Here is a 15837-nt window from a genome sequence, read left to right on the forward strand (position 1 = left end):
GAAAAGAGCCTCTGCCCCTCTCTCTCCCCGTGTGTTTTGGCATTTGTGGAGTGTGGAGGACAGGGTCAAGTAAAGTGGAGCTACTGGCTGTTACTGGTGTTTCTCCAATAGCAGAATTGTGAAAGAACGCTTTCCACTGGGGCAAAACAACACATGGGTATGATGCAGAATAAGAGATTTTGTTCTATGCTTTATCCTAGTTGCTGGCATTCTTGTGAAGACACTGCTTGATCTCCTTACTTGGCTTTTCTTGATTCTCTTCTTCACCTTCAGTCCTGTCAGCTCAGCCAACAGATTTCACAGTCACCCTTCCCATTCCTTGGATACTGCTCAAAGTACTGAGGGGGTAACATGCCATCGCTGCTGCTTCCCAATTCTTCTCTGATAGTGTTTGCTTGTCCTTCTCCTTGTGTTTGTGGAGAGAGAGAGGACTGCGTATGGCTGCTTGGTGGTAGTTGTCAGACATACTAGAGGGTGAAATGCGAAATAAAATATGAGCATATAGAGAAGATTAAGAATCCAGTCTTGGAAGAAAATCCTTGTGTTGATGGGATACTCTCTAGTACTTGAATCTAGTATGCAGAAGTAGAAATAGAAATTTCACACGCCAGAGCATGGGCTGCACTGCATGTTGTAAGATTCTGGTATCGCCTTTTACCACCAATTTCCATTAAGGGATCTGGACATTAAATAACCTTTTTCCTTAATCACGGTGTACATCTCTATCTTAGGCAATGAACTTTCAGTCATCTTATAGATAAGGTGATTGGAGGCTTACACAAGTTTTCTTCTGGCTGAGAAGGGACAGTGAAGTTATTATGGTGGTCTGATGTAATGAAATCTGAATAAAGCTGAAAATCAGCTCTTTTGTTACTTTTCCATTTACAGCTGTTGCCATCTCACTGGACAAGTAGACTTGGTAACGTATCTTGATATGAAGCATTGCAAGGAGCACAGAAGAAAGCTCTGAGGTTTGGTTTGTGTTCAGCTGGACAGCCATTTAGTGTCCTTTCTCTGTAGGAGATCTGTTTCTTAAAATACTTCTTGTTGCTGAGAGTGTGTAAGTTTGCAGTTGTTTTCAAAACATTCTGATTTGTACTTTATTAACATTTTCATAGATACTGTTGAGTGTCATTACCAAAATGATTCAGCACTCTAAAAGAGCCCTGATACGCAGTGAGCAGGAAAACGTTACATCTGTTTTACCTACTGTTTTTTGGCTGCCTGTCCCTCAAACTTGTTTTTCTAAGGAGTGAAATCTCTGCATGTTAGACTAATTACTGCACGTCAGTTCCTTAACTCTTAAAAGGGCTTGGATGTCGGCTATGCAAAAGTGATGAGATGTGCAGTGACTTAGCCAAGGCTCCAAATATCTATTATGCACGTGCAGTTGAAATGACAATACAAAATGAATGTGGCGCTAATTGTTGTCTCTGTAGCAAGCCACAGATTAGTGTTCCTCCCGCACTGTTTACTTTAAATGTTGCCGTGAACAATATTAATGAGTATTGGTGGTTCAGGGACCTTAAAACTGTTGCTGATTCATAATTGCTCTTTGCCACATGTATTTACTTACACCTGTGCAAGGGTCAGCCAAAGTGATACCAGGTGAGTTGAATCCACTAACTATCTCCTGCCGCTGTTGGGACCTGACTTTGAAATCGGTGGAAACTTTGCCGTTGCCATAATTCACAGAGGAATTGGCTGTTTGTTCTTAAAAATTTTCTTCCTTAGGAGGAGGTCTGCTTCTGCTTCCACTTTGCCCTCCTGGGTTACGGCATGATCTCTTCCAGCACTAAGCTGTATGAGTACAGGTGTCCCTTCTAATCATATAATAAGAGTAACCAGATTTGTGTACATTTCTCCCTTTCTCTTTTTTTTTTTTTTTTAATCTTTTAAAGCCTGAGACTGCAGCCGTGCTGAAGCGCACTGTTGAGACTCTTATGGAGAGAGGAGCCATTGTGAGGAACCTAGAAAACCTGGGAGAAAGGTCTCTGCCTTACAAGATCTCCAAGCACAAGGAGCGCCACAGAAGAGGAGGGTATGCATGATGCGTTTTTCCTTAAAGTCCTCTGAGTGCTCCTTTATAAATGTACCTGTGTAACTCTCATTGTTTGGTCTTCCTTGTGCTATGTGGGAGTACACCTGTAACGTCTGTGATCTCAGTGAAGTGGTACGTGGCTGTTTGTGCGTGCATGTGTTCTGCTTCAAGTGTTTTCTGTTTTATTCTGTGTGGTGTCGGCTTTTTGTTAGCGTTTAGTCGTCACAAGTAGCCCGAGTCCAGGCCTGCAGAACTACTTTCCCCAACATACACAATGCTATTTTGTCATGTCGTTTTCACGTGGCTATTTTCCAAGCCAGTCAGGCTGTTTACTGATAAAAGTCGTATACTTAATCTGCTGGTTGCTAATTGGCAGGATTGATTCTTTTTCTCTAATGCATCTGAACTAAATGTTAATTACCATGTGTATCCTGCGAGACTTGCTTGTCTTTCTGATACTTTTTTTTTTTAAGGATATTAAAGATAACAGTGTGGTTTATGGGAAGTATAATAAATGTAAATGAAGCTGGGAACTGGCATCTGGGATGCCAGGCTTCCCCCGCGGTGCCGGAGGAAGGTGCTGTGGATCGCACTCCCTGCTCGCTGACGCTGCCGGCGTGGTGTTGGTCCTCGAGGCTACCTCCGACATGGATGCTGGCTCTCGCAAGGACCGAGAAATGTTGCTAGGCAACCCGCACTGCGCTGGGGCTGCCTGCGGTAATCAAAATAACAACTGGCTACATGCTCCTCCTAATCCCCGTAAATGAACTGCGTGTAACCGGGTGGTTGGCCAACCTGCCTACCCGCCGTCGTCCTTGAGGGGTGTTTGGCACTGGGGAAGGCGAGGTGACTCCAGAGGTGCCCCTTTCATGAAGCCTGTCTTGGATCCTCTCCCCTGGGTTTGACTCACGGTTTCACTCCCTCTTCTGAGGACCTCTTCGTTCTCCTGCGAAGTGGGGGTGGTGACAGCTGCCACTGACGCTTCCGTCAGCAGGCTGACAGAAAGGGTAGGGGAGGAATCTCCGCCACATGCCTGTTACGTAACCGAAAGCAATGGCTTTGTGGCCGTGACCGTCTTGCGCTCCTGCTCCATGGTGTCCTTCAAAACGTGGCTTTATCCTGACAGTTCTGCATTTTGGGATGAAGTCCTGTTGCCTACACACGGCAGCTAATCAAAGCCTTGTCTCAAGACAGAATTACAAATTACCTTATCCTTCTGTTGGAGTAGCAGCATTTTGTGAACACTGAAATCTTTTCCGATGGCTTCAGCAGAACGAGGAGCTGGTGTTACTCTCTTTGTACAGGTGGGGAGCTAAGGCAGAGGGACAAAGTTCCACTAGTTTTGGATACTGAAGTTGAGACTTTTAGCTTCTAGGTTTGTTTTTTTTTTTTTTTTTTTCCCCTAGAGTACTTAGCACTCTGTAACATTTCACCACTTCAGATGACAGTTTGTGCTTGGCTCGGGTGGCAGTGCTTCTGCAGGTCAGGTCTTGGGTTCTTCAACAGGGAAACTAGGACAGGCAAACACAGTAACCAGCATCACAAGAACTACATGGCAGAGATGAATAGAAGCCATATCTCATGGGGATCTTTCAGGTGTGTAAACTGGCCTAACCCGTAGCAGATCTACTACTTCTGTAGCAGATTACCTACTTAATAAGCAGGATGAGGGGATCTTTAGACTGTAACCCTCTTTGCAGAGTCCGCAGAGCAGACATATTTTATGTTTGAATGAGGCAAATTTAAGTAGGAAATAATTGCGATCGTGTCTTGAAACACAGGCAGGAAGCCATCAGATTAATGCCACTGTCGCTGTGCCTCCTCCACCTCCCAGTTCAAGTGTCTCTGAATATTCAGCAGTCATTCTGCTTGCCCTGGATTTGGATCCTCTGTGTTTGAATATGGCAGTTCCCTCCCCTGTATTCCTTGGCTTCTTGAAAGGGAGAAGTGATTGAGAGAGAGTACTACAGGAAATAGTTGTTGTTTTGTGTGCTTTTAATTGGAGAACTCAAATTCAGGAGAAGTGAGAAGTTACAAGGGGAAGCAGCAGGCAGTTTCAGTGCCTGGTAATGTGGGAGAATCGTATTTCTGTAGATTTCGCTGGGGAGATTGCAGTTTGGTGTTCAGGTATGGTGGATTCCTGATAATGCCATCCAATATTTGATACGGTCCGGAGAATAATTTACCCAGGATATTAAAGATAATCTAGGAATAGGAAGTGAAAAGTCAGTTCTTGATCCACCTTATAAAATTGGTCGGTTCTACTTTACAGCATCTGTAAAAACTAATATTTTTTTTTAACAGGACAAAGTTAAAAAACAAATAACTCTTAAAGATACCTCACTAAGCTGAATATACACCTCTGCGTACTAAGAAATGCTAATGTCTTTTCTTTCCCATGGCCAGTTTTTAGTTCTGTGTGTGTCACCTTTCTTAGCAAGTTGGTGTAGAGTGGTGTATGTAGTAGTACAGTGTGTCACCTTCTTCTTAGGCTGGGCTTTTTCTGAAGTAACTGAAAGGGCTTCTGTGAGAGTGCAAATGATAGCATGGGGGGGCAGTGTTGATTCTTTCAAAGCTTTTCATGTTGGGTTTTTGTTTGCCTTTTTAAAATTGTATTTATTTTTTTAGCTTTGTGATTCTTAGCAGAGCTTCAGCTCGTTTATCTTCCACTAGTATGTAGATGGTTGGGGGCTTAGGATGTTTGCTGAATCTGTTATTTCCCTAGACCTCCTGGCTGGTAAATGATACGAAAATTAGTGGAATACAATATTCATAGCAACAAATTGTATGAAAATGAGTGCAGTGCAATAGTTGTGGCATGGGTCACAGCTTAATAGCGTGTCTCTTAGAGACAGCTCTTGTCCTGGTGACCGTTGCATGAACCATCTTCCTGTCACTCAGAATGGCATGGGATTCCCCCATCTGCGTGGGGTGTTTGCCCGGAAAGCAAAATTAAGCAATCTTCCTCTTCCTTACCAAGTGTCGTGACGTAGCTGTGCTGCTTTAAAACTCCCAGAGCTATCCGGGCTGTGTCTCTTACCTCGGATCCAGAGCCATCAGTGTGGCAGCACCAGCTATTCACAGGTCAGCTGAGAGGTGCTTTGTGGCATGCCTACTGGTCATCCTTCTCCCAGACTTTTGCTCTATGTTTTCTTCGTGTAGTTAATTCCATTTCTTAACTGCAATTCAAGTCTATATATACAGCCTGTCATAAAACTGAGTGATTGACAGCAAAAGGACAAGTGCGATGTGCACGACAAAGGTACTGCTGGACTTAGCCAGGTTTTGGTAGTGTCTTTAGTGAACAGTAAAGAATTAAACTGGAAAAATACATATTCATAGGTCAATAGGGAGGATAGTTGTCTCCTTAACAAAGTGCTTTTCCTGCTCTGAGTTCTGTAGTGCTTTGGCATCATCTGTCTCAGATATACTGCACTACAGGCACATTACAAATTTAAGAATATCCAGGAGACTTTACAGAGAATGAGAATTTTCCTGCCAATTGATCTGTAAAGCTGAGATTTTTTCAAAGCCTGCCATAGGGGATTGTGGCCCGCAGCTGTCACTGGAATGAGCAGTTCTGCTTTCCCAGGCAGCTTTGAAGACCTCAGATCATACATATAATTGACTTGTTTCTTCTCAGGAAATTATATTCACTGAGCAGGTGGTGCATTATATATATGTATTAAAACGAATTTAGGTCCTTCTCTTAAATGCATCTCTTGGCAGAAAACACCCTCCTTTTTTTAGAGTCCTAATATTGACAGCTTTTGCATCTAAGTAATTATGAAAGTAGTATGTTTCAGGAGCTGTGTGGATATGTCTGAAGAATCAAACTTTTAAATCACTGGTTTACTGATATTTTAAACTGAAGTTGAACTAGCTGCTAATTCACATTTATGGTATTAATTGCCGTAGTAGAACATTACTGTTTTGTTTTTAAAGTATTTAAGAGTGTAATTCAAGTAACATCTCACTAAATCATAACAAATACTGTTCACTTTATGGATGATTAAAATATGACAAGGACACATTGGTTCCAGTGTTGGTTAGGTATGTAAATTTAGTGGAGGTATTAAGCCTGAGTGACTTGCCCATGGCCACCATGGGCCCAAAAAAACAGTAGGAGAATGTAAATAAGGATTCCAACTTTTATCTGCTAACGGGCAATAGGTTTGTGCCAAGTATTTGTTTTACTAGCCACTACTTGTTTATCATTTTTAATGTGATGTATTAAAATTGCTTTTAACATGGTGCATTTTTTTTTTTAATACTGTATTACATGTATCAGGAGGTGGTTATTTCTGGAACAAACAAAAGTGAACTGATTTAAATAAGGTGTGTAATAGTATTTGAATTCAAGGAATGTTTAAGCTCCGGATTTGTTTGCTGTTTAAGATGATAGAGAAGCATTGAATCTCTCAAAGCAGCTTTCAAACAAAGGGTCCAGGCTGGGGCTGGGCAATGACATTGCAGAGCCACTGCTGCATATTTGGTCAGTGCTAAACTGGAGAATATTGCGACTGCTTGTAAAATGGTAGATCTCAGTAGCACAGTCTGTGGGCTTGCACTTTGCGGCGTACCTGTTTTCTTTGGCCTCGCCAGGCTATGCCTTAATCATACGCTTGTGACACTTCATGCTTCAGGGCATCAGATAAAGGAGGTGGTTTGGGGGACGCGGTTGGTATGTAGGGTATTTTTACTTTGGGGAGATGGTACAAGGGTGGCTGCAAAACAGATCTTAAAGAAAAAAAAACCCAAAGATTCAGACACTCCTTTGGGAAGGTAGTGGCTCAAACCTTTTGCAGACCAGCGAACTGGAAGGAGCTATGACAGGGGCTTTGGGGAGAAGAAAGTGGCCAGGTGTAGCTGGGTTTTGAATACTGGGCATCTTGCTGTCCCCTAGAGATTTGTTGTGAGTGATTTTATTTCCTCCCCCGCCAATGTTAATTCTCTTCTTATTTTTGTTATCTCCGTTGTAGAAAAGATGATATACATCAGCCTGATCAGTCCTCAGATTTAGTACAGTTTTGTAAATAGGTAGAGCACTGTGGCCTTTCCCTTCTATTTTGTTTTGTGTATGTGGGTGCTTCCCCCTATTAAATCTACCTGTAATACAGTAATATTTTTAGATCTTTCTCCCCACATTTTTATTATTTCATTTATTTAGGAGTTCTTCAGCTACGCTGTGTGTAATTCTGATTATTCATAACAATTTCCATGTTCTATTTGCCAGTTTTTCATTGCCTTGTTGTTTTTTTCCCTTTCAAATTTGATTTTGAAAAGATGGCAATTTTCTTTTGTTATTTGCTTGCTTGCCTCTTAATCTTTTTGTTTTGCTGTTCACTCCCAGTTATCTCATCAGCCCACTTGTTCTCTGAAATAGCAAACTCAGGTCCTACTCTTTGTTCTTGATGAATTGTATTTTGGGAGCTTATCTTAACACGCGCGTGGGGAATTTTCTGTAGAAGGTGTGCAGGGACCCTGGTGACTGCCAGGGTCCACTAAAGAGCACAGAGTATATGCACTGAGAGCGTCTAATGGGATCAGGAGTCAGAAAATCCAGGTTGCAGTGTTAGTTGTGCTGTGGGCTTGTTTGTGGGATGGGGGAAAAAGGCAAGGCAAGGAGGTCTTTGCCCAAGGATGCAGCATGATGAACTCAACTTGGCTTCCAGTCCCTGCAGGGCTGCGATTCCTCCCCAGGAGCTGCAAGTACCAAGCTACAGCGGCAGGGAAGGCTGGGGGGCCATCCTGGCCTTCCCACAAATCATTCCCACCCCCTCTGGGTGGTTTAGGGTCCCTCCTGCGGGACCACCGTGTGTTTTGCCTTCATTATGTGGCGCAGGATGTAACGTTACTTTGCCAAAGCGTGTACTCAGACAAGGCGGCATGACTCTCCCATTTCTTGGTGACGCGGTGGCCCCACGCACAAGAAATAGATCGTTGTTAAGAGGAGCATTTCAGTAATTAAGAGGAGTATTTCAGTAATTGAGCATCATGTTGGTTAAGAGATTTCAATATTTTGGAAACATATCTATGTAAATTATGTTACACGTTCAAACTTTTCCTCTTCCCATAAAGTATCTGAGCTTACACAACTTATCTTTAAACAAGCAGCTTGTGGCAGAATAGTATTCCGTGTGGACAGGAGATGCTGAAGCGTCTTCCAATAACCCACGCTGTTTGGATACGATTTTATTTACTTTATTTGTAAGAGTAAAATAATAGTTACCCATCAGAACTGTTCTCTGGAGCGTTTACAAGTTTTAACAACCCTTCTCTACTCTCCATCCCTGAGCAAAACACAAACTATTGTATACTTAAAGGACTTCATCCTGCAGATAAATGTACCGACATGTTTAGCTTCACTCAGGTAGACTCTGGTCTTCAATAGCCATGAAAATCATCAAAAGAGGAGGAAAGAAAAAGAGATGAAAGGGGTTGCGAAGAAAAACAGATGAAAGAGGTTGCAAGCTTTCCTTTATTAATACCACCAAATGAAATTTATAGCTAATGCACAACCTGTGTTGTTTGTTTCTGTTCAGATTTTAGAACATCTGCTTCAGCAAAAAGGAGTTCTGGGTCTGTAATGCACTTGGATGAGAACAAAACCAGTTTGAATATTTGAGTATTATGCACATTTGTAGTATTTTCTGCAAAGTTGATTGTCTTCTTCCACTAGATGGGGCTTTCTTCATTGATGAGTTGAACCATTACTTTTCCTTAAAATGCTTTTGTCCGCGTGCACATGCATGTAAGTGTGCATGTGCCTCAGCTATCAGAGCCCTCAAACGGTTATTTTCCCCTCACCTTATCGGTGGGAGTGCAGTTTGCAATTTTGGTGCTTCTCAGAAATAGTTGCAATAGTTTCAGAAATGGTGCAATAGTTGGTGATGTTTGAGGCACCAGTATCATTTTCTGATGCACTAAATTCCATAGCGTCCTTGTGCGAGCACATTGATTCAATGTGATGGCCGCTCTTAAGTAGCGGGCCTGGTGGGATGGGACTCAGTCAGCATTTTGGTGGGTTTTAAGCTGTGAATTGTACAGAAGGCAGAGAAGTGACACAAGCAAAATTAATACTTGCTGTGCAACTTCAGCCCCGCTTACAACAATTTTGCAAACTTTTCAAATGCTGCCCAGTGAGCATGACTTTTCAAATACTCCAAAGATGTCAGGCTGGTTTCTTTTTTGCAGTGTAACGGTATTTATTTTTTTTTTTTATTTTTCTACAGTGCTGCAAAATGTCTTTTCATTATTTAATTAGCATAATAACAGGCATCTTTGTACAGGATTTGGCAAATGAAATTTTTGAAGACTGCGGGTGGTAAAATGTATTTTTCCCCAAATTACTTGCTCATTATGGATTACTTGCGTCATTGCTGTGGCACAGTCTGGTTACTAACGTACCAGCTTTTGGTTTTGATCTGGTACTGCCCAATTGCTGTCCTTGTGACTTTCAAGGGACGTCCATCTATTCCATACCTTTTTTTAAAAAAACTAGAAGTAACACGTGTACGAGTCCTTCCAGCTACAAAATGGTGATCCTTCTGAGCATGAACTTGCCAGCCTGCTCTGCTGAGGAAGGGTAGCTACCACCAGAGTCGAGAAGAAAAGCAAACTACGTCTCTTCAGAGCAATGCAGTGGTCCCAAAGATGAAGTGATCGTTCAGGTAGCAAAACAATTTCATTTATATAGGGTTACCTTAACGAGGACGAATGTCCAGCTGCTCTCACGCGAGTGCCACAGCTTGCTTTCCTCGAAGCAGTTTCCTGTTTCCCTGTTTGATGCTTCAGCTCTACCTGTTCATCAAAACATTTTCTTTCCTTTGTATCTTCCACTGGGGAAGCTCACATAGACTTACTGCCACCGTGTAAAGGAGAAATTTAAGCATACAGACCTTTTTTGGGCACAACCATGGTACCACACAGCCTCTTCCAAGTCCACCATACGTGTGCTTTTCCCTCGGCTCCCCAGGCTGACAAAGTTGTATTCTAGGAGGATTTAAGAGTGAGTTTTGATCCAGGTGCTTTTCAGGGTTCTTTGAAGTCCTAGGCTGTCTATTTGAAAGCAAAATATTTGAGTATCTGTAGGACTCAGGGTTCAAACAATTTCTGGCTTGAACATGCTAAAAAGGATAAATGAAACCTGGCTTTTTTTCTTTTCTCCCCCCTTTTTTTTTTCCTCTTCTGAAAAGGTATGTTCTCCTTTATTAGAGATCATATGATTTTTAATTTTTTTTTCAGTTAAATCGATTGTTTTAATATGTTTCAGTCTGCTCTCCTGTATTTAAATCATCCTTCTATTTACAGTTGAGCAGGCTGACAAAAATAACTGTGGTCTCATAGTGAATCAGTGGAATTTTCCTGCATTTCTCCCCTGATGACTCGGCCGACTCCTAGAGAGCCTAAATGCTTTTGCATTTTAGTTTGCAAGAATGAGGTGGTTTCCCTCCTGCATTCCTGTATTTTTCCCTGTCTTTAAGTCTCACTGGGATTTGGTTTTGTTTACTACACAAACAGTAGCTACAGCCTTGCGTATCGGGTCATAGATCACTGCCTGAAATTAAGGTTGCTGCTTGCCTTATTGAGGGTGGATTAAAAAAACCCACAGCCTCGTGACAGCTGATTTAAATGTGTATATTTTGGGGGAAGGGGTTCCAGATCTCCTCAGGGATTGCATTGTCAGTTGTGTTCGGTTATTGCTTTTGCAGCCGTTGGTTTCTTCTCTTTCTTTAATGAAAAAATAATTTTTTTTTTTTTTTTACGCTGGCCCTCTTTTCCTTCTCTCTCTTTTGGCACAGGAAGGCAGTCGTTGCTTGTTAGCGCTGAAGAGGTGGTGGTTGTTTTTTAAAAACTCGCATTGTCCCCAATTACTGCGGTTTTGTATCGTCAGATAAAATACCTATTCTGCGAGGCGTCATAAAGATATGCTGTAACAGCTCATCCTCCCATCCCCCCCTTCTCCTTCAGTTATCAACAGTGCGTCAGTGGAAATTTCCACCCTTTGCTAATGTGAGAGAAAGCACAAAGTTGCAAAGCAGCCTTTGGAGGGGAAAAAAAAAAAAATTGCCGTTTTAGGAACACAATGAAAAGCAGCATACGACTTGCAAGCAGAAATGAAATTACATTCTGGAGAAACGGTGGGACTAAAATGGTGCCGCAAAAAAGAGCACGGTTTGCAAGACGAACGAATGCTCTTGCTAAGGGAAGGGGGCATGAAAGTGGTAGTGGATCACCAGCTAGAATTTCTCCCCCCATCCTGCTTTCTGTAAGTTGCGACTGTGAGAGGATTTGGAAGGCGTCTTCCCAAGCAGAAGAGTTAAGTGTCATCTGTTAAATTTACCAGTGGCTTTTAATGGCTTTAACAGAAACACGACTTTCCCTTTTTAAGGGGCATGCATCCTTCAGATGTTGCTGTGCGGTATTTATAACTAGTTGTCCAAGCTGAAAAATTGTTTTTCTCCCTAAACTTTAACTGGGGGGCACGTCTTAATTATGGAGATCAGAAAATGGTAGGCAGTTCAGTTTTCAAATACATTAAGCCAAGTCCCATTCCCCATTGAAGCCTGTGGGGATTCACAAGGAGGACTTGAGCCCACCAGAGTTCCTCCAAATCCTTCTTGAGGTAGGTTATTCCTGTAGCTCTTGGTAGCCCTGCTGCAGTCAGAGGAGCAGCACCTTCGCTGACGTGACCTGGCACCGGTCCCTTGGCTTCAGTGACGCTCTGCCACAGCCCGCACCAGCTGGGCATCTCTTCTGGAGGACTCGTTGCTTCAGCACGGGCTGCAGGGAGATTTTTTCCACCAGACCCTTCACATACGAGAATTCAGTGCTTCAGCCTGCTCTTTCTGAAAAAGACTTCAGAGCTGAGTGGTGGCTATTGACATTTTCAGGATTAGGTTATCTGGCTACGGAGAAGTTTCTTTGCTGTGTTTTCCACGGGTGGATTCCACCCCTGTGCAGTAATCCAGCGTGCGCCGCTTGAGTCATTTTTGGCCCAACGGGTCTGCTTTGTGTGTAATATTTTTGATGTAACAGATTTAGTTGGATGAAACTGAACTCTGTGCAGCATGAAGAACGCGAGTGTGTCTGTTGTTCGTGACCCCATCCGCCTGTATTTCCTGTTCAGACTCAGAGTTCAACTTCTGGTCTTGGGGACTTACCACTCAAGGTTACCTTCATGAAGGTGGACTGTGCAGTGTGATGCTCACGCTATAGTTGCCTTAGTAAGAATCCGTACCTCTTGCAGAACAAATTCCTCCCTGTTAGGTACAGTTTTTAAATCAAACTGGGACGCTTGGTCCTGCTTGGGTAATATGGCTTCATTTAAGGGATATCACTTTCAGGTTATACTGATGCTTCATGGGGAGATGTGCTTGAGTGGACTAGGAGGAAAGGGGAGCTGTCATAATAGGATCCATAGAGGTTAAAATGAAATAGAAAGGTGAGAAGTGCTGTGCTGTACATTTAGTCTTTAAATGCTAGCCTTGGAAACGAGGGGAGTGGTTAGTCCTCAGTAGGATTTCTGACACAATTGTGGTGTCTTTTTCATAGAATCATAGGTTTTCAGAAGAGCCTATGCCAGCCACACAGTGCCTGTAGCACCTAGAATCATAGAATCATAGAATGTGTTGGGTTGGAAGGAACCTCTAAAGGTCATCTAGTCCAACCCCCCTGCAGTGAGCAGGGACATCTTCAACTAGATCAGGTTGCTCAGAGCCTCATCCAGCCTGGCCTTGAATGTTTCCAGGACTGGGGCCTCCACCACCTCTCTGGGCAACCTGTTCCAGTGTCTCACCACCCTCATTGTAAAGAATTTCATTCTAATGTCTAATCTAAACCTACCCTGCTCTAGTGTAAAACCGTTGCCCCTCGTCCTATTGCTACATTCCCTTGCAAACAGCCCCTCCCCAGCTTTCTTGTAGGCCCCCTTCAGGTACTGGAAGGCCACTCTAAGGTCTCCATATACTACATTATAAGCTCTCTATTACTATACTATAGTCAATGCCACGCCAAATGCAGACACAGTGATTAAAAAGTGTTCTGGTTACAGCTCTGCTGATAGTGCTGGTCCATTCACAGCATTTCAAGGCGAGAGGGATGGCCAGTGACAAGGGATGGCTCGCTTATTTTTTGCATTACTATGATGGCTGGCACTAGGTCACTCAAAATTTGCAGGAACAGTAGACATCATGTTGCTAATGAATTTAAGGTACATATCACATATGCTCCTCAGGTGCCAACTATGCAAGGGGGCATTGCCTGTATGTGGCTTCAGATCCCGCCTCAGATTGAAAATTTCAGCCATGTTTGCATCAAAGATGTGCCTAATTTGGGATAAGGCCATTTCCTTGGGTTTCTTTTGCTGGTTCAGGTGTTTTTCTTTTAATTTCCGTTCAGCTCTGAGGCAGAACTTTAAAGGAAGAAATGTGCCTGTACGTATATAAGCTTGAGACGTTTCACACTGGCATCTGTTTCCCAAAGAAACAATGTTGTGAATTCAAAGGAGCAGGATGCATGTTCTAACTGAAATGAATGTACAACCCTAGTTGTTTTTTTTTTTTTTTTTCCTAACTGTTCAGATCGAGGCATGGAAGTGAATGGAGTAGGTACAAGAAGAGTAAGCTCTTCTTAGTCCCCCTGGGTAAGCGGTGCTGTACAACAAAGAAAATTCAGGCTGAGCCTACCTCAGTTGAACTTTTCTTATTTGAAATCAAGATAATACTGAGCTTTTATTTGAAACAATACTGGTACCAAAATGTAAGAAAAAACCTGAAAGTTTCACTTAAGAAATCACACAGAACAGTCACTTGAATTGAAGTTGTTGCAGTATAGGTAATTTTTTTTGTGTGTATGTTTCTCATTGCAGGTATTTTTTGATAGACTTAGAGGGGCCACCTTCGATTGTGTCGACCATGATGGATCATTTAGGACGTGATATTGATGTAATTAGACGTGCTTTTATAAAGCATCCTGTATCAAAGACAGAAGAATGCAGTGGCATAATCCCAGTCAACTATGAAGATAAACTAATTGCCAAGAAGAAGTGAATATTCCAAATAGCATGTTTAAAACTTTTTTAAAAAAAATTATTTGGAAAACAATTGTGATAACTAATGTCCATCAAAAATAATCAGTTTTGGCCACGTTGTGTATGTGGTATAGTACACTATCTTAAGTTATTGTAACATTTGATGTTTCTTTTTGTTTAAAATAATTTGAATAAGGTTAATCCGTGTGTTTATCTTGATATTTGTCAACTGTGAAAATTGATTTTCTTTTCTCTTAGAGCATTACACTGATAATGAAGATTTATCCATCATCAGAATGCTAAAAATAGCATTCTTTTCCAAAGACAGATTAGTTCAAAATATGTATATTTACATAAGAGATTAAGAACTCTACAATGTAAATATAGCAGTATGGGATGTGATTTGTTGGAGGTATTTTTTTTTTGCTTGTTTTTGGAAAAGGTAATAAAAGCGTGATTAAAAATAAAACTTGACTCATTTTTTAAAAGCAGAGAAGGTACAAGAAAAAAAATAACGTACACTGCCAAAAGACACGTCATACTTCCTTCTTTAAGGTAATAACTCCATTCAAAGTACAGGTAAAAAATTATTCTCTATAGAAAAGGCCAGAAACTTCCAGGTGCCACGTTAGAGAATAACTATGCTTATATATCAACAGAAGAATAAAAGATGCTTTGTTTTACCATCAGCAAGACACAGGTGAACGTTTCAAACTGAGAAAAACGTCAGGACAAAGGTCTTGGCGTATATTTTGTCTTTCTTTTGCTCTTGCGAAAATCAGAGAAAAAGCAATGCACGTGAAAGATGACATCAGTGTAGTGCGACCTCCTGCAGGTCTGCCATAAATTCAGTAGTTTCCAGCGGATCTCCGTATTTCCCCCGTGCTACTGAAGGAATGCACGGGCCATTTCTCCTTCTGAAGGAGTGCGTGTGTATATAGTTATTTCTGTAGAAGAAAGTAAGTTGACACCGATATGTTTTTATGCAAAGAGAATATTCTTTACCTGAATGAGCTTCATCCAGAAGCCGGCTCCTCTGGCACTCCAGCGTTGTGTGTTGCTGTCCTGATTTGAGGTAAAACAGAACCCAGAGGCCAAGGGCAGATTCCCAGAGACCTGTGACAGGTCTCCGTGGTGAGACTACTCTCTAGCCTGCTGTTTCATCATGGGTTTGTCTCTCTCTCTCATGGAGGTAGCTGGGTCATTTTTTGGGTGGGGGGATGCTGTTTTTTTCCTTGGATGCAGAACTTCAGGGTTGGGGTGGGAATTGTTTCTTCCGAGGGGAAAAAATGCATTAGAAAAATGAAAGAGGAAATTTTCTTTCTGTACATCTTTATTTAGGAAACATGGATGCGCGCGTTTTGGTGGGTTTGGGATTTTTTTCTGTTTTTTTTTTTTTTTTTTTTCCCCCCTGCTTTTAAATCTACTTTTCTTTTAGGAGCAGACTGTCCATTTTGTCTCTTCTTTCCTGGAAAAAATGTTGGAAGAACAGAGGGAATGCACTGCATGCTCACTGAAGCTGGATCTGTATTACACGTGCTTTTATTTTTGCGGTTACTGCTAGTTTCAATCACATGGTTGCTGTCTGCACCGATACCTGCTCCAGGCAGAGCTTTTCCTATCAATGATTTTTGCTTGTAGGAGAGACCTTCCTTCCATACAGGTGTGAGCTCAGCCAGGAGGAGCCGTAGGTTTGTAAGTCTGTGCTGTGGGTTTGGCTCCCTGAGCTGCCCTTTCCAGTGGGCTGCCGAAAATTCAGCTT

At 42.1% G+C, this 15837-nt stretch overlaps 1 protein-coding gene across 1 annotated transcript in view; it reads left to right on the plus strand.

The window, feature by feature from the left end:
* MRPS6 (mitochondrial ribosomal protein S6) overlaps nucleotides 1-14544 on the plus strand; it is a 47203-nt gene extending 32659 nt beyond the window's left edge. Inside the window, exons 3-4 of the mRNA XM_074572557.1 lie at nucleotides 1902-2041; nucleotides 13914-14544. Of these exons, the coding sequence (XP_074428658.1) occupies nucleotides 1902-2041; nucleotides 13914-14094 (321 nt within the window). The 3' untranslated portion in view covers nucleotides 14095-14544. The remainder of the gene's footprint in view (nucleotides 1-1901; nucleotides 2042-13913) is intronic.
* The last annotated feature ends 1293 nt before the right edge of the window (nucleotides 14545-15837 follow it).

The sequence above is a fragment of the Larus michahellis genome, chromosome 1 (genome assembly GCF_964199755.1).
Source record: "Larus michahellis chromosome 1, bLarMic1.1, whole genome shotgun sequence".
Taxonomy (NCBI): domain Eukaryota; kingdom Metazoa; phylum Chordata; class Aves; order Charadriiformes; family Laridae; genus Larus; species Larus michahellis.